Source organism: Capra hircus, chromosome 4 (assembly GCF_001704415.2).
Source record: "Capra hircus breed San Clemente chromosome 4, ASM170441v1, whole genome shotgun sequence".
Classification (NCBI taxonomy): Eukaryota; Metazoa; Chordata; class Mammalia; order Artiodactyla; family Bovidae; genus Capra; species Capra hircus.
The window spans coordinates 89,843,223-89,862,892 of record NC_030811.1 but is presented as its reverse complement, the minus strand read 5'-3'; the positions used below and the strand labels follow the sequence as shown (position 1 = coordinate 89,862,892).

The window sequence follows — 19,670 nt, the reverse complement described above, 5'->3', positions numbered from 1 at the left end:
GGAGCTGCCGCTCTGTTCCTTGATGCCCGCTGCCCACCACCCTCACGCTGGCACCGTCCACGTGTTCCCCGCTGCTCAGGGGGCAGGGGTGGACCCAGCAGGCCGCCCTCACTGCCTGAGCACACTCAAACGGAGGGACTGGCGAGTTCTGAACGAGGGAGCACGGTGACCAGAGCTCAGCTGAAGGACCATGAGGACCACGACGGCTGAAGAGAGGAGGGCAGGGAAGGGATGAGGCGAGGAACGTGGAAGACGCTCAACACCCTGACGAGATGGCCGAGCAGCGGGACGGGTCAAGCGCTCCAAAGACAGAGATAAAAGATAAAAGCGCCAAAGACAGACAACCAGGGCAGCGGGAAATGTTAAGTTTCCTATTTCCCTTGAACAATGAAGATGGATCCTAGCGGCTATCAGAAGTGCATCTGGGGCTGGAGAGAAAAGCCACGCCGTGAACAATAGGAGGCAATGGCTGAGACCAGGCCGAAGTGGAAGGTCTGAGGACGAAACTGTGGAGAAGAGCCACATGCGGGGACAGGAAGTGGAAGGGAGGCCCACCAAGAACAGAAGGTGTAGCAGAGAGACCCAGGGCAGCGGAAGCAGGCGCTGAGGGGGCCACACGCTGCAGAGGCATCGAGTAAGCTGAGGGCCCCACAAACGGCCGCGACACGGGGCTTCACTTACACAGTTAACTGCCCCCCCCCACTATCACCCCGTAGAAGCTGGGTGGATTTAACTCACTGCCTGTGAGGAGAGGCCATGGTCGAGGGAGAATGAGGAATTCTGAGTGCCGTTATGAACTCAGAAGAAAACGCCGCACAAGGCTGCCTACTCCAGCCACACTCAATTACTAAGTCACAACACAAACCTTCAGGAATCTACCTCTGAGAACTGTAATCTGTGCCAACCACAGATCAAAGGAATTAATGAAGAATCGTGCTTTTGCCAGCAATTCCAGGAGAGAGGTGCAGATGGAGCCACATTGCATGGGCACCGAGGCGCACGGGCACCACACACTCCCACGGGACCCGCCTGCCCCCACCAGTGGGGTGGAGGCACTCCCAGCACAGCCTCACCACAGGCTGCGGCCCCAAGGGGGCAAACAGTGGATCTGATCGTGTGAGGGCCTTCACTGGGGAGAAAGAACCTTGGACATAGGAAGGAGTGAGCCAGCAAAATTGAGCGAGGCACCCTCACCAGATTCTTAAAACGTGAAGGACTAATGATAAAATAGGATGCTCAACAATTAACTGATACCACCAACTGCAGACCATGTTCATATAAAACAATATCCAAACCAAGATCCAGGCTTCCAGACAAATACATGCCTTGGAAGGAGGCACCCATACCTGCTTCCCTGACTCCAGTGAGTCAAAACTATCACAGCTCTCCTCGGATGAGAGGGTTTCCATGGGAACATCATCTCGGAAACCAACGAACTCTTCATCATCACTGGGGGCGTTAAAGATGTCAGCCACTTCCTTAGGGATCTGTTTTGAATTGGAAAAAGAAGGAGAACAAAATCAGGGACTGCTATAATCACTTAGGGAAATTTTCTACAGGAGCAGGAATTACCATCCCATGACTTCATCCATCGGCCATGGCTGCTCATAAGACCCCAATAACCATGAGCAAAATGTGCCTCAACTGACACCTCGTGGCAACCAGGGAAGGGGTAGAAAAGAAGAAGAGTTTCTCTCTTCAAATTCTAGAGCTATATCCTATCTTACATGGAATGTCAAGGCCATAGGTATTTAGATAAAAGGCATTTTTCTCTAGACAAAAAATAAGAACATTCTTCCCTACAGTGGATTTGTCTTTAAATGTCATCCATGTAAAAAAATAATATTCCTTATCACTAAGTTCCTCTTTTCTTAGTTTCCACCTATAGCTATTTATTTTTTCTTTTCTTTGTCATATGAAAGCTTACACAATGAAATAAAAATTTCTTTTCTATATTCTGAATCAATTTAGGTAGTTGAGAATTAATTCTATTAAACACTATTACAGGCAATTATTCCCAGAGAGAATGTTGTCAGCACACTTAATCTAACAAACATGTATTTGCTGAGAGTTCATTTTTATATGTTGACTACCTCTTTGTTCCCAAATATGTTGAAAAAGTTCAAACGCACAGAAAGGTCAAAGAATAGTACAAACATTTGTATATGCTTCACCTAGAATCCCCACTTGCTTTTTTTTTCTCTCTCTCTCAACAAATATTAGCTTGAACCTTAGGCATCTGCTGATATTTGAATGTTTCCAACCTAGGAAAACAGTGATTTAATGAGGCAACCTAATCCACATATGTTTCAAGTACTTTGCAGACACCATACAATTCACCCTAAAATACTTCAGTACACATCTCCCAAGAATAAGGGCTTTCTCCTACAGAATCACACAATCATAATCTTACCCAAAATAATACTTATTCAACAATATAATTTATGATTTTCAGTTATGTCTTTCATAACTTTTTAAGGGCAAAAGGGATCCACTCAAGCAAGGATCACTCATTGCATTTGACGGTACTCTTATGACACTATTTTTTGTTGCTTTTCGTAACACGGACGTTTTTTAAACAACCCAAGAAAACTGCCTTGTAGAATGTCACACATTCTGAGCTTATCTGACTGTTTTCTGATAGATTCAAGTTAAATATTACTGGCGCCAATTCTATACAGAGGACATGTGTTTCTCAATGCCTTGTATTAAGAGGTGCAAAACGTCAAGCTGCTGCTGCTGCTGCTGCTAATCACTTCAGTCGTGTCCCACTCTGTGCGACCCCATGGGACGGCAGCCCAGCAGGCTCCGCTGTCCCTGGGATTCTCCAGGCAAGAACACTGGGTGGGTTGCCATTTCCTTCTCCAATGCATGAAAGTGAAAAGTGAAAGTGAAGTTGCTCAGTCGGACTGCAGCCCACCAGGCTCCCCCGTCCCTAGGATTCTCCAGGCAAGAACACTGGAGTGGGTTGCCACTGCCTTCTCCAATGAGAAGGAGTCAGTCAGACTCAAGATTGCTTCTTTGGGGCCAGACTACTTTGTGGGCAGTGCTGTGTTCTGCAGGTAGCCCATGACACCTGGTTTTGTCTTTAGTGCTGATGCTGCTTATCATCAAGTTAAAGTGGGGTCTGCCAGATTTCTTCTTAGCATAAGTGTCTTTACAGCCCTTGGTACTTAATAAGTAATAACTAGGGTGACATTTGACACTCTGACTATCCATTCTCCCTGAGAGCAGTTTCAGTATCAGTTGTTAACTTTCACCTGAATCAATTACCACTTCAGGGGTTACAAAATGATTCTCAAATATTAATACTATTCCTCTTTCATATATTAGGTGGCATTCTCCTGCAATGTAATACTCTCTCTCTTCCGGTCTGTCCCTCTCTCCCTCCCTCCCAGGTAGTTTCGTGGACTTTTTTAAAGTCAGTGTGTAATTATTACTCATTACTGTTTCATCATTCTTTCTCATGCTCAAATTGTCCCAAATTCAGCCATGAGCAGCTCCTTCAAGCCAAACTCTGTGTCATTTTGACACAACCCTAATAGACTCTGAGCACCTCCTTGCTCTCTGACACAACAAGCATGCCAAGCTAGCCTTGTACTTGCCTCAGACCTTGAATCAGCCATTTCTCCAAGGAGCCCGGGCATTTAGAAATTAAGCTCCGAGACCTAGGTGTGCTCTTTGCTAGTGGAGTATCATTGCTTTGACTGGACAGAGCAAGGTGGTGGTGGTTTAGTCGCTCAGTGGTGTCTGACTCTTTTTGGCCCCATGGACTATAAGTCCACCAAGCTCAGGCTCCTCTGTCCATGGGATTTCCCAGGCAAGAATACTGGAATGGGTTGCCATTTCCTTCTCCAAGGGAATCTTCCCCACCCAGAGATCGAAGCCAGGTCTCCTATGTTGCACCCAAATTATTTACCAACTGAGCCAATAGGGAAGGCAGAACAGAGCAAAGGTGTCATAAATACCTTCCATCTAAGTTCAGTGTGACATCTTGAATTCATACCCAGCATGACAGGATTCTTGCTCATTTCCCTCAGCCCAGTAGTATCTCCCTCCCCACAGTGAAAACCCCAATTCCCGGTACTTCTCATAGACTACCCCCTTGCTCTATCCACAAGACCCACACAACAGTTTCAGACATCCCACCAACACAGCTACCAACACCACTGACAACAGCAATCATTCAAGCTCAAGACTTCTTTGGAACGCTTGCTATCCTCAGGACAGTCCTGCTAGGTCCCAGGTCTCTTCCCTGAGATAACCTGACCACAGCTGTACTTGGGCATGAAAGGTACTTCATGTGTGCCTCACATGTCATCATGCGTTATGTAAGAGAGATGCCCTCAGGGTCGAGGTTTTAATAAAATAACCTTTACTGCTACAAGAAGACATGCTTACGGGAAACACGGCTTAACATTGGTGGCATGGAGATGAAGAAAGAGATGGCCATTAACCAGTACAGTTTGAAGCCGCTGCCTTCATTCGTGCTAAGGACAAGCAGTTTTCCCTGCCTTTGCTTTTGCACCATTAGTGCAAATATTGACACAGCAAAAAAAGGCAAAAAGTGTCTTAATATTATTATGACAATAACTTTGTCCTCATGGAACCCTGAGAAAGTTTCAGGGTTCCCCCACACCGCCCTTTCAATAACAGCTGCACTAGCATATGCAGACATGTGTAATAACATACACAGACATGTGTATTCGAAAGTTTCCGGAATTCTTTGGATCCTTTTTTTCTGTGCGTTGAATTAATTTAACAGTCAGGTTCATCTGAGAGATCACTAATCCCTAACTGCTCATTTTTATCATGATTTTAATGCCTCCTGTGTAACAATGATTAGACGACCAATGGTTCAACCAAAGGAAGCTTAACACTTGGCTTCCAGAGAACACAAATCCAGACTCCGAATACAAGATTAATGATGTCAGACAGTTAATTACAAACCATCTAATGAGATCACTTCAAGAGACAGACACTTACAGAATTAGAGTTCCACTAACAATAGGAACAATACTGTTAATATTTATGCTAAGATGCTCCTAAAAAAAGGGCCTAAATCTGAGATGGTTCTTGGGAGAAAAATTAAAACTCTTCCTCCTTTTAAGAAGGTGAATTTAACAGTGTTTAGCTCCTTTGTCTTTTCAAAGACATGTTTTACTGTTGTTTAGTCATCAGAACCAATACAACCAAGAAAATACTCTTAGCAGAGAAACACAGATGATACTTACGGAAGTACGTTAGACTTTACATAACAGCCATTGAGTTCAGTCCCTTAAGTGGCACTTTTTGACTTATCATCATTCTATGAATCAAAAAACCCCACTGGCCCAGAAGCCTGCTTTGACATAAAGAGTTAAGAAGGAGCACCCAATGAATGGCTTACGGGAGACACGTGTAAGGAGTGGAGATGCTGCTGATACAAACAAACTGCATCCACAGTCCATCGCAGTAGCCCGGGGCCACCGTCACAGCCGCCACTGCGGTGAGCTGTGTCTGCCCTGCTCCTCCTCCTGCATCTGCTCCAGGGGTGCCCAGAGCAAGGCTGTGACTACCCATGAGGGCCAGAAGCAAAGAACGCACTTTCTAAAGAGCAGAGCACTACACACTCTTGGGGCATGCAGGGCTCTTTGTTTCTTGCTGCCCAACTTCAAAAGGCATTAAGAGAAGCAGTTCAGACAGTCATAAGCCCCAGGATTTAACAAAAGTCTGTAAAATATCCAAGTGTCTTCAGTGCAACAAACTAACAGAGGCAACCAAGGCGGCAAGGATCACACGCGAGGGACCCAAAGGAGCTGATGAAGGAGGATTCTCAGGGACAGGCCTCTAATGTGAGACCAGCTACACAGGTCAACACTGCAGGCCCCAGGATTTGTCACTCCCCCGTTCCACTCGGCAGTGAGCCATTCAACAGCTATTATGTAGCCTGGACAGAGCACACAGACCTTTCCCCAAAGCTTCTGTTCGACCTGATTACAATGCCAATCAAAAGACACATCAAAACTTACCAGAAATATAAAAGCAAAAAAGTGAAAACATTAAATATTCCCAACTAGTGCGTTATACTTACAGTAGTTGATCTTGCATAATATTAGGATAAATGCAGTCTAGCCAACCAGAAAGGAATCAAAATTCTTTTCAAAAGTGAAAAAACTTAAATTCATAGCTATGTGACCTGGAATAGGTTGTGTGACTCTACTGAGCCTCAGAAGTCTCAACTGCAAAGAATAACAAAAGATGCTATTCTGCGTATTTACGGTTCAGATGGTAGAGGATCCACCTGCCAATGCAGGAGACCTTGATTCGATCCCTGGGTTGGAAAGATCCCCTGGAGAAGGGAATGGCAACTCACTCCAGTATTCCTGCTTGGAGAATTCCTATGGATGGAGGACCCTGGAGGGCTACAGTCCATGGGGTGGCAGAGAGTCAAACATGACTGAGCGATTAAGCAACAAAATTTTTAAAAAACAGCCATTTTTTCCCTTTCCTTTCATATACACTGTATGTGTCTGTTCACTCTGTCCCTGTTGAGATAACAATGTATCCTCAAAGGTCAACTGGGGGCCCCTAGATTCAATTCTGTGACAGGAACAAAGACGCTAGGGTGGAGTTCTCAGAGCCTGACATGGGCCTGGCCTAAAGCAGGTCATCAATAAATCCTCGCAAACATCTGATCTTGTAGGCATTTCCCCAGAGAACGTGTGTTTCCTAGGAAAGGTACACGGGGTCAAAAGATGCAAGCTGCCACCTTTTTATCCAAAAGGAATTAGAGACTTTCTCCCAGAATTTCTGAGCACCTACATACAAAGTAGTCCCGTTCACTGCCCCTCTTTAGAAACGACTGCAGACTTACTCACTTGCCCTGCAAACTACCTTGGGGCTCATCTCTGGGAACAAAGAACTCAAACTCAACAGGCTTTGGAACCAAGCAGGCGGGAAATGACCAGCAGCTCAGGGAAAGGCTGCGCGGCACAGTGCTGACTCAAGTCCAGGAAGGATGGTCACTCCCGCACCCCAGCAGAGCAAAGCCACCAAGTCGTGGGGCTCCAGTATGCTCAACCTCCAACCTCCCCAGAGAACTGAGGATCTTTAGTCTTGGTGAGAAATCTCTCAGGTATAAAATGTCAGCTTCCAATTCTAAGGACCCAAGATTTACAGGCTGGATCTAAACGCATTCAGGGAAGGCACGTGGCAGAACTCATGGTGCTTTGCGGAAAGCCAAGGACATTTTAATAGTCAAAATTTCAAATGTTACTGACAATCGTTCTAACTAGTGCCTGGCAGTGGAAGTACTGGACACCAAAGTGTTAAGAAAATTAAAAGAAAAACTTTAAATTAAAAATAGCCCTCTCCTGGGACTTCCTTGGTGGTCCAGCAGTGAAGAGTCCACCTACCAATGCGGGAAACACAGGTTCCGTCTCTGGTCCGGGAAGATCCCACATGTCGAGTGGCAGCTAAGCCTGTACACCCTAGAGTCAACGTTCCAGAGCGAGAGAAGCCACCGCCATGAGAAGCTCACAGATCCCAACTGGAGAGCAGTGTCCGCTCATCACAACTGGAGAAAGCCCGTGTGCCACAGTGAAGACCCCGTGCAGCCTAAAACTAATGTAAAGATATTGTAGAGAAAAATGACCCTTTCCTTGTTCACAGTAGTACTATTCTCAAAAGCTACAAAGCAGAGGCAATCCAAGTGTCCATCAACAGATGAATGGATAAACAAGACGTCATAAACACACACAGTGGAATAAACAAGATGTCATAAACACACACAGTGGAATATTGTAAACTCTTATAAATACTGAATCATTGCACTGCACCCCTTGAAAGCAACACTGTTATAGGTCAATTAAACCTCAGTAAAGTAAGAACAACAACAACAAAAAGCACACCAGAGGCCTGGTATCCTGCATTTCTACCAAGCTCCCATGCTCTGGTCTGCAGAACATGCTTTTTGAGTATAAAAGGTCCAGTTCATTTTCTGTTCCGGTCTTAAGGGATGTGACTTTTCCTATTTCACAACAGCTACTCTTGTATGAATTTTAACCTCCTTCCTACAGGCAGGTAACCCTCATGGCACACTCTGGATCTTGCTGGCATCTGTCTTTCTCACCCTGCCCCACTCCAGCAGCAAGAATAGAGTTGTGCATACTCAGAGATCCTCGATAAATACGAGTAACTGATAAACAGCATCAACAAATTCATAAAAATAAAGAAATTTTAAAATCGGGTAAAATTTTCCAAATCAAGACTTTTCTGCTTCTCAAGGATATTTAAATTTATTCCTTCTGGATTAAAACAACAAAAAACACCACCCAGTCAGGAGGAACGTATTTATCATCTATTAGTTTTTGAAGGAAAAGAAACTGAGATTCTCTTTAAAGCCAATTTACTGGAGACCTGATTTTTATGAAGCGTCAGGAACTGTTTCTTTTTCTAGGAACACTAGTGTATATTTCACCTGGAAACAAGTTTCATTTTAAGCCCTAAGGAGTAGTACAAAAGAAATGTGTGTGTGTGCTACTACAGTCTTATTCTGAAAAACTGTTCTGAAAGTAATTTTGATAGCAAGGACAGCAGATTTTGTAGGGTCTACTATCTTGCATCTGTGTAAGGAGAGCCTTTACACAGAGGAAAGCATTCCTTCAAGCCTCCACAAAGGGTGCTGTTTCCTATCACTGCTCCATAAACAATGCCATTTCCTTAAATCTCTTATGATTAAATCAGTTTGTTCATAAGAAGCGTACATGCTATGCACTATTTACACGACTCAATGTGGATCAGACCTAAATATAACACCTAAAACAGTAACACTTCTATTGTTTCACAAAGGAGAAATCTTTGTGACCTTGGGTTCTTAGATAACACACCAAGCACAATACAGATTTTCTAAACGTATAAACTAGACAATTTAAATTAAGAGTGTCTCCTCTTCAATAAACACTCTAAAGGGAATGAAAAGCCAACAGGAGAAAATGCCTGCAAATCATTCATCTGATAAAGGACCTATACTCAGAATATATATAGAACTCTCAAGAACTTAACAATATAAACAAATAACCCAATTTAAAAACACACAAAAGAGGTGAGCAGACACTTCACCAAAGATAAATGGATGGCAGATAAGCACAAGAAAAGACATCCACAGTCATTACAAAAATGCAAATTAAAACTACAGTGAGATATAACTATCTACCTATCAGAAATTCAGTTCAGTTCAGTCATGTCTGACTCTTTGCAATCCCATGGACTGCAACACGCCAGGCTTCCCTGTCCATCTCTAACTCCTGGAGCTTGCTCAAACTCATGTCCATCCAGTCGGTGATGCCACCCAACCACCTCAACCTGTTGTTCTCTTCTCCTCCTGCCTTCAATCTTTCCAACATCAGAGTCTTTTCCAATGAGTCAGCTCTTCACATCAGGTGGCCAAAGTATTGGAGTTTCAGCTTCAGCATCAGTTCTTCCAGTGAACACCCAGGACTGATCTCCTTTGGATGGACTGGTTGGATCTCCTTGCAGTCCAAGGGACTCTCAAGAGTCTACTCCAATACCACAGTTCAAAAGCATCAGTTCTTGGGCGCTCAGCTTTCTTTATGGTCCAACTCTCACATCCACACATGACCACTGGAAAAACCTTAGCTTTGAAAACCTGACAATACCAAGGGCTGACAAGGATGTGGAGCAACTGGCACTTTCATGAACTGTTGGCAGAAATGCAAAATCACATGGCCACTTTGGAAAACCATTTGGAAGTTTCTTATAAAGTTAAATATACACTCAGCACATGATCCCACAACCCTGCTCCTAGGTGTCACCCAAGTAAAATGAAAGTTATGTTCACACAAAACTTACAGTTAGCAGTTTTATTCTCAAACCAACAAACAATCCAAGTCAACTAGAGAGTGGATAAACAAACTGTGGAACAACCACACCACAGGATTTAACTCAGCAATAAAAAATAATAATAAATTAGTGATAAACACAACAACGACACTAGTAAATCTCATTACTCTGCCAAGTGAAAAAGACTGCACATTGTCTGAATACACCTAAGTAACATTTCGGAAAAGGCAGAAATATCGAGGAAAAAAACATCAGGATCAAGATGGTGGGGGAGTAGGAGGACGTGGAGTTCACCTCTCCACACAAGGCACCAAGCACACATCTACAAATGGGACAATTCTCACAGAACACCGGCCGAACGCCAGCAGAGACCTCAGGCACCTAAAATGACAAAAAAGACCCCCATGTGACTAGCTATGCAAATCACAAACTGATACCCCACAATTGGGTGACCTGCAACTGGCTTCATAAACTCAGCACCTACAGAACATTTTCTAAGAGGACAATAAATGCTCCCATAGCCGAGAGGGCGCTAGCTTTCGCAGCTGTAGACTTCGCGGGCATGTACACGTGGGGGCTGAGCCAGACCCAAGTCTGAGCTGCTCTCACAGAGCCCACAGTGGGTCCAGATCTATGATCACTGTTTCAAATCCAGGAACCTGACTTCAGCGGATCTGTGCTGGTGGCCTAGTGAAAACCACGTCTGAAAGACACCAGGGCCAATTCTGTAATTGCCCATAGTTAAGGCGGGGCTGAGAGCAGGGCCAGCAACAGTGTAATCAAAAGCTCATACAACAGGTAAACAGTTCCCGAGGAGGGATACTCAGTAGCTTTCCTTCCAGTTGGCATGCTCCAAGCTTGCCTACCTCACACTGAGGATCAGAAACAGACAAGAAACAGATCTGGGGATTTCCACTCCAACATCTAGGGAGCAGACCCACCTCTGACAGGGCAGTGACAACCACAGCGAAGGGGAGGCCAGTTCAGGCCTGGTCACCACAACACTGGTCACACCTCCTGCCGAGGGGATAATGGCTCAAACACAGCCCCCAAACAAGAAAAGGGCAATAGGAACACACATATCGATACTTACCTTCAATTAAATGGTTTAAATGCTCCAACCAAAAGACACAGACTGGTTGAATGGATACAAACAAACAAGGCTGTACATTCGCTGTCCACAAGACTCACTTCAGACCTAAGGACACACACAGACTTAAAAGAAAGGGGATGGAAACAGATATCCCATGCATACGGAAATCAAAATGAAGCTGGAGTGGCAATACTCTGATCAGACAAAACAGACTTTAAAATATGGACTGTTACAAGACATGAGGCAGGACATTACATACGATCAAAGGATCAATCCAAGAAGGTACAACACTTGTAAATATACATGCACCCAAGATAAGAGCACTGGAGAAGGCAACAGCACCCCACTCCAGGGTTCTTGCCTGGAGACTCCCAGGGACGGGGGAGCCGGGTGGGCTGCCATCTATGGGGTCACACAGAGTCAGACACGACTGAAGCGACTTACCAGCAGCAGCAGCAAGATAAGAGCACTTCAATATGCAAAACAAATACTAACAGCTATAAAAGGAGAATTCAACAGTAACACAACAACAGTGAGGGACTTTTAACACCTCACGATTAGTCCTCATCAGTGGACTAATCATCTATACAGAAAAACCAATAAGGAAACACAGGCCTTAAATGACACAAAAGACCAGATGGACTTCACTGATATTTATAGAGCATCCCATCTCCAAACAGCAGAATACACACTGTTTTCAAGTGCACCTGGAACAGTCTCCAGGACTGATTACATGGTGGGGCACAAAACAAGTCTTGCCGAACTTGAGAAAATTTAAACCACATCAAGCATCTTTTCCAACCACAATGCTACAAGATTAGAAATTAAGAAAAGAAAAAAACCAAAAGCACAAACATTCGTGGAGGCAGAAAGAATCAATGGATCACTGAAGAAATCAAAGAGGAAATTTTTAAAAAACACCTAGAGACAAATGACAACAAAAACATAATCCAAAACCTATGGATGCAACAGAAGCAGTCCTGAGAAGGAAGTTTTTAGCAATGCAATCTTACCTCAGGAAGCAAGAAAGATCTCAAATAAACAACCTAACCTTACACCCTAGAGCAGCCAGAGAAAAAAGGAACAAAGTCCCAAGTCAGTAGAAAGAAAGAAGTCTTTAAGATCAGAGCAGAAATAAATGAAATAGAGATGAAGAAAACAATAGAAAAGACCAATGAAACTAAAAGTTGGTTCTCTGAAAACATAATATCATGAAATCTTTAGCCAGACTCATCAAGAAAAAAGGGAGAAGGCTAAAATCAATAAAATTAGAATGAAAAAAGAGATGTTACAACTGACATCACAAAAATATAAAGACTCATAACAGACTAACACAAGCAACTGTATGCCAATGCAATGTACAACCCAAAAGAAATGGACAAATTCTTAGAAAGGTTCCATCTCTCCAAACTGAACCAGGAAGAAATAGCAAATATGAACAGACCTATCACAAGTACTGAAATTGAAACTGTGATTAAAAAAACTCAACAACAAAAATGTAGAACCTGATGGTTTCACAGGCAAATTCTATCAAACACTCATTTAGGTAAGAGTTGACACCTATCCTTCTAAAACTATTCCAAAAAATTGCAGAGGAAGGAACACTCCCAAACTCACTCTATCACCCACCAAAACCAAAGATATCACAAAAAGAGAAAATTACAGGCCAATATCACCGATGATCATGGATGTAACTCCTCAACAAAATACTAGCAAACCGAATTCAACAACACATTAGAAGGATGAAGCACCATGATCAAGTAAGGCTTACCCCAGGAATGCACAGGTTTTTCAACATCCACCAATCAATCAGTGTGATATTCTGCATTAACAAATTGCTGAATAAAAATCATATGATCATCTCAACAGATGTAGAACATGCTTTTGACAAAATACAACACCCATTTATAAAAACTTCACAGAAAGGGGGCATAGAAAGAACCTGCCTCAACATAATAAAGGCCACATGTATAACGAACCTACAACTAACATCGTTTTAAATGCTGAAAAGCTGAAAGCATTTCCTCCAAGATCAGAAACAAAACAAGAATGTCCACTCCCACCACTTTTATTCAACATAGTTTTGCAAGGCCTAGCCTTGGCAATCAGAGAAGAAATTTTAAAAAATCCAAATTGGAAATGAAGAAGTAACACTGTCACTGTTTCCAGATGATATGATATTACACATAGAAAATCCTAACAATGCTACAGAAAACATCAGAGCTCATCAATGAATTAGGTAAAACTGCAGGATACAAGATTAATACATAGAACCTATTACATTTCTATATAATAACAACAAGAGATCAGAAAGAGAAATTGAATAAACAACCCCATGTACCATCACATAAAAAGAATAAAATACCTATGAATAAACTTACTTAGTTCAGTTCAGTCGCTCAGTCGTGTCCGACTCTTTGCGACCCCATGAATCGCAGCACGCCAGGCCTCCCTGTCCATCATCAACTCCCAGAGTTCACTCAGACTCCCGTCCATGGAGTCAGTGATGCCATCCAGCCATCTCATCCTCGGTCGTCCCCTTCTCCTCCTGACCCCAATCCCTTCCAGCATCAGAGTCTTTTCCAATGAGTCAACTCTTCACGTGAGGTGGCCAAATTACCGGAGCTTCAGCTTTAGCATCATTCCTTCCAAAGAAATCCCAGGGCTGATCTCCTTCAGAATGGACTGGTTGGATCTCCTTGCAGTCCAAGGGACTCTCAAGAGTCTTCTCCAACACCACAGTTCAAAAGCATCAATTTTTTGGCGCTCAGCTTTCTTCACAGTCCAGCTCTCACATCCATACATGACCAATGGAAAAACTATAGCCTTGACTAGATGGACCTTAGTCGGCAAAGTAATATCTCTGCTTTTGAATATACTATCTAGGTTGGTCATAACTTTTCTTACAAGGAGTAAGCGTCTTTTAATTTCATGGCTGCAGTCACCATCTGCAGTGATTTTGGAGCCCAAATAAAGTCTGACACTGTTTCTACTGCTTCCCCATCGATTTCCCATGAAGTGATGGGACTGGATGCCATGATCTTCGTTTTTTGAATGTTGAGCTTTAAGCCAACTTTTCACTCTCCTCTTTCACTTTCATCAAGAGGCTTTTTAGCTCCTCTTCACTTTCTGCCATAAGGGTTATTGATATTTCTCCCAGCAATCTTGATTCCAGCTTGTGTTTCTTCCAGTCCAGTGTTTCTCATGATGTACTCTGCATAGAAGTTAAATAAGCAGGGTGACAATATACAGCCTTGACATACTCATTTTCCTATTTGGAACCAGTCTGTTGTTCCATGTCCAGTTCTAACTGTTGCTTCCTGACCTGCATGCAGATTTCTCAAGAGGCAGGTCAGGTGGTCTGGTATTCCCATCTCTTTCAGAATTTTCCACAGTTTGTTGTGATCCACACAGTCAAAGGCTTTGGCATAGTCAATAAAGCAGAAAGAGATGTTTTTCTGGAACTCTCTTGCTTTTTCCATGATCCAGCAGATGTTGGCAATTTGATCTCTGGTTCTTCTGCCTTTTCTAAAACCAGCTTGAACATTAGGGAGTTCACGGTTCACGTACTGGGGTCAGGAACGGTGGCAGTAAGGAGATACCCCTCGTCCAATGTAAGGAGCAGCGGCTGTGCTTTGCTGGAGCAGCCGTGAAGAGATACCCCACGCCAAGGTAAGAGAAACCCAAGTAAGATGGTAGGTGTTGCAAGAGGGCATCAGAGGGCAGACACACTGAAACCATACTCACAGAAAACTAGTCAATCTTATCACACTAGGACCACAGCCTTGTCTAACTCAATGAAACCAGGCCATGCCTACGGGGCAACCCAAGATGGGCGGGTCATGGTGGAGAGGCCTGACAGAATGTGGTCCACTGGAGAAGGGAATGGCAAACCACATCAGTATTCTTGCCTTGAGAACCCCATGAACAGTATGAAAAGGCAAAATGATAGGATACCAAAAGAGGAACTCCCCAGGTCATTAGGTGCCCAATATGCTACTGGAGATCAGTGGAGAAATAACTCCAGAAAGAATGAAGGAATGAAGCCAAAGCAAAAACAATATCCAGCTGTGGATAGACTGGTGATAGAAGCAAGATCCGATGCTGTAAGAGCAATACTGCATAGGAACCTGGAATGTCAGGTCCATGAATCAAGGCAAATTGGAAGTGGTCAAACAAGAGATGGCAAGGGTGAACGCTGACATTCTAGGAATCAGCAAACTAAAATGGACTGGAATGGGTGAATTTAACTCAGATGACCATTATATCTACTACTGCAGGGAGGAATCCCTCAGAAGAAATGGAGTAGCCATCATGGTCAACAAAAGAGTCCGAAATGCAGTACTTGGATGCAATCTCAAAAATGACAGAATGATCTCTGTTCGTCTCCAAGGCAAACCATTCAATATCACAGTTATCCAAGTCTATGCCCCAACCAGTAATGATGAAGAAGCTGAAGTTGAACGGTTCTATGAAGACCTACAAGGCCTTTTAGAACTAACACCCCCAAAAGATGTCCTTTTCATTATAGGGGACTGGAATGCAAAGGTAGGAAGTCAAGAAACACCTGGAGTAACAGGCAAATTTGGCCTTGGAATGCGGAATGAAGCGGGGCAAAGACTAATAGAGTTTTGCCAAGAAAATGCACTGGTCATAGCAAACACCCTCTTCCAACAACACAAAAGAAGACTCTACACATGGACATCACCAGATGGTCAACACCAAAATCAGACTGATTATATTCTCTGCAGCCAAAGATGGAGAAGCTTTATACAGTCAACAAAAACAAGACCGGGAGCTGACTGTGGCTCAGATCATGAACTCGTTATTGCCAAATTCAGACTTAAATTGAAGAAAGCAGGGAAAACTGCTAGACCATTCAGGTATGACCTAAATCCAATCCCTTATGATTATACAGTGGCAGTGAGAAATAGATTTAAGGGACTAGATCTGATAGATAGGGTGCCTGATGAACTATGGAATGAGGTTCGTGACACTGTACAGGAGACAGGGATCAAGACCATCCCCATGGAAAAGAAATGCAAAAAAGCAAAATGGCTGTCTGGGGAGGCCTTACAAACAGCTGTGATCTTACTTACGGAAGCAAAAAACCTACACCTTGAAAGCTGTAAGATGCTAATGAAAGAAATCGAAGATAACACAGGTGGAAAGATATACCATGTCCCTGGATTGGAAGAATCAACACTGTCCAAATGACTATACAACCCAAGGCAATCTACAGCCTCAATGCAATACCTATCAACTTACCAATGGCATTTTTCACAGAACCAGAACAACAACAAAAAGAATTTAAATTTCTATAGAGACACAAAAGACACCAAATAGCCAAAGCAATCTTAAGAAAAACGGAGCTGAGGGAATCAGGGTCCCTGACGTCAGGCTATACTACAAAGCTACAGTAATCAAAGCAATATGACACTGGTACAGAAAAAGAAATACAAACCAATGTAGCAGGATAGAAAGCCCAGGGAAAAAACCATACACCAACGGTCAATGAATCTTCAACAAAGGAGGCAAGAAGATACAACAGAGAGAAGATAGCCTCTTCAATAAGTGATGCTGGAAAATCTGGACAGCCACATGTAGAAAAAAACAGAATATTCTTCAACATCATACACAAAAATAAACGCGAAATGGATTAAAGACCTAAATGTAAGACTGGATACTAAAAATATCTTAAGAGGAAAACAATAGAATATTCTTTGACATAAACTGCAACAGTCTCTTTGTGGATCCATTAGAATAATGGAAATAAAAACAAATAAATGGGGTCTAATCAAACCTATAAGCTTTTGCACAGCAAAGGAAATGATTTTAAAAAAAGGAAAAGACAACCTATGGAATGGGAGAAAGTATTTGCAAACGATGCAACCAACAAGGGCTTAAACAAAATATACAAACAGCTTTTATAACTCAATAACAAAAACCAAACAACCCAACTGAAAATGGTCAGGTCTGAACAGACATTTCCCCAAAGACATACAGATGGTCAGTAGGCACATGAAAAGATGTTCATGAATAATTATTAGGGAAATGTAAATCAAAACTACAATGAGACATCACCTCAGACCGGTCAGAACAGTGATCATTAAAAAGTCTCCAAATAACAAATGCTGGAGAGGGTGTGTAGAAAAGGAAAACCTCCTACAGTGTTGGTGGCAATGTAAGCTGATGCAGTCACAATGGAAAACAGTATAGAGGTTCCCCAGAAAAACTCAGAATTACCATATGACCTAGCAATCCCACTCCTGGGCATGTACCCAGACAAAACTATAATTCAAAGAGATACGTGTACCCCTAAGTTCACAGCAGCACTACTCACAACAGCCAAGACATGGAAACAACTAAATTTCCACTGAAAGATAAATGGATAAAGAAAACATGGTACATATATACAATGGAATATTACTAAGCCATAAAAAATGAAGTAATGCCATCTGCAGCAACATGGATGGAGCTAGGAATTATCATAGTAAATGAAGTTAGACAAATAATCATATATCATTTATCTGTGGAATCTAAAAAGAAATGATACAAATGAACTTATTTACAGAACAGAAACAGACTTAAGAGAATGAACTTAATAGTTATCAGGGGGCAAGCACGGGGCAGGGGATAGATTGAGCATTCGGACTGACATATACACACTACTATATTTAAAAGTGACAACACAGACCTACTGTGTAGCACAAGGGACTCTGCTCAGTATTCTGGAGTAACCTAAATGGGAAAAGAGCTTGAAAAACAAGAGACCCGTGTCTATGTATAATTGAATCATTTGATGTGCACCTTAAACTAACACAACACTGTGAATCAACTATAACCCAATATAAAATAGAAATTCAAGGGAAAGAGAAAAGAAAGAAGAAATATTCACCTTCCAAATGGTAGGAACTTCGGTGGCATTTTTATTATTCATCCTCGCTCCATTCCGTTCACAATGCAATTTTTGGTCCAGAGGATGCTTCAGCCTAGTTTCCAATTCCCTTCCAGTTACCTTAAACCAGTAAAGCAGACGCTGCTGCAACTTTCTAATCAGTCAGGGGGGCTGCCCGAGGGTCCCTGTCTCACCTAATTCACTCTAGGGTGAGGAAAAGCTCCAGCCATTGCTCATGGAAGCGGTAGGGGCCTACAGGCCTGCAGATGCCTGGGAATGAGAGTTTACGCATGGAGAAATACAACAGACCATCTAAAGCCCCAAGGAGAAGCTTGGGTAGAACCTCTAGGGAAATTAAGATAGTCCAAAGAAGTTGTCTATATGGAAGAATTGACAAAGTCACACACAGGTCCAAAAGACACATTCTCAAAAAAGATGTAAGAAAAGCTTAACTAAGTTTTCCCAGCTCAGAGCATACCCAGCCAATCAGTGAATGGTTTCCCTGGCATTACAGCCAGTCTTCAAAAACTGCAAAAGGTGGCAGTTTCTCAAACACCCAACTTTTGGCAAAGAAGAAACACATACTAAACAAAATTCAAAGGAACAAAATAATAGGTAGAAATGGATGTCCCTGAGGAACCAGACTGGTACTCCCTAGACAAAGATAACTGCCTTAAATATGCTCAAAGAGCAAAAGGAAAATAGAAAGAACGAGGGTAGAAAAAGAACTAGAAAATGATATATAAGAAACGGGATATTATCAGTAAATAGAAATTATAACAAGGAAAAGAAACAAATTCTGGAGAAAATACAATAACTAAATTGAATATTTCCCTGCTGCTGCTGCTGCTAAGTCACTTCAGTCGTGTCCGACTCTGTGCGACTCCATAGACAGCAGCCCACCAGGCTCCCCCGTCCCTGGGATTCTCCAGGCAAGAATACTGGAGTGGGTTGCCATTTCCTTCTCCAATGCATGAAAGTGAAAAGCGAAAGTGAAGTCACTCAGTCGTGTCCGACTCTTCACGACCCCATGGACTGCAGCCTTCCAGGCTCCTCCGTCCATGGGATTTTCCAGGCAAGAGTACTGGAGGGGGTGCCATTGCCTTCTCCCTAGAGAAATTCAAATTCAGGTTGAGAAGGCAAAAGAATCAAGAGACTTGACAAAATAATAGCCAAAAAATTCCCAAATTTAATGAAAGACATGAATTATAGAAATCCCAAGTAGGATAAATCCAAGAGATCCACACTGAGGCACACTTTAATTAAACTGCGGAATGATAAAAGAGAATGTTGAAAGCAGCAAGAGAAAAGCAACTCATAACAACAAGGGACCCTCTGTAATACTACTAGCTGATTTCACTTCAAAAATTTTGAAGAGCAGAAGGCAATAGATTAATACATCTGTGCTGAAAGTAAAAAAACTGTCAACCAAGAATTCTGTATCTGGAAAAACTGTCCTTCAAAAATGCAGGAGAAATTAAGACGTTACCAAATAAAAGTTGAGGGCATTCATTAGTACTAGACCTGCCCACAAGAAATCCTAGAGAGTTCTTCAAGCTGAAATGAAAGGACACAGTAACTTAGAGCCATACAAAAATACAGTCTTCAGTTAAAGGTAAAAACACAAATATAAAACCCGGTATTTTGTAAATTTGGTTTTGAAACTGCACTTTTTATTTTCTACAGGATTAAAAAACCAAATCTATGTTTATGGGTACACAATCCATGAAGATGTCATTTGTGACATCAACAACAAAGGAGAAGGAACAGAACTATCTAGGAACAGAGCTTTTGTATGCCACTTATGTTAAATTGATATCATTCAAATGAGACTGT

At 42.6% G+C, this 19,670-nt stretch overlaps 1 protein-coding gene across 5 annotated transcripts in view; it reads right to left on the bottom strand.

The window, feature by feature from the left end:
- Nucleotides 1–19,670, bottom strand: part of CDCA7L (cell division cycle associated 7 like) — a 53,136-nt gene that overhangs the window by 12,117 nt on the left and 21,349 nt on the right. For all 5 annotated transcript variants that reach the window (XM_005679029.3, XM_018047335.1, XM_018047332.1 and 2 more), the window contains exon 2: nucleotides 1,347–1,487. In XM_005679029.3, the coding sequence (XP_005679086.1) occupies nucleotides 1,347–1,409 (63 nt within the window). In that variant the 5' untranslated portion in view covers nucleotides 1,410–1,487. The remainder of the gene's footprint in view (nucleotides 1–1,346; nucleotides 1,488–19,670) is intronic.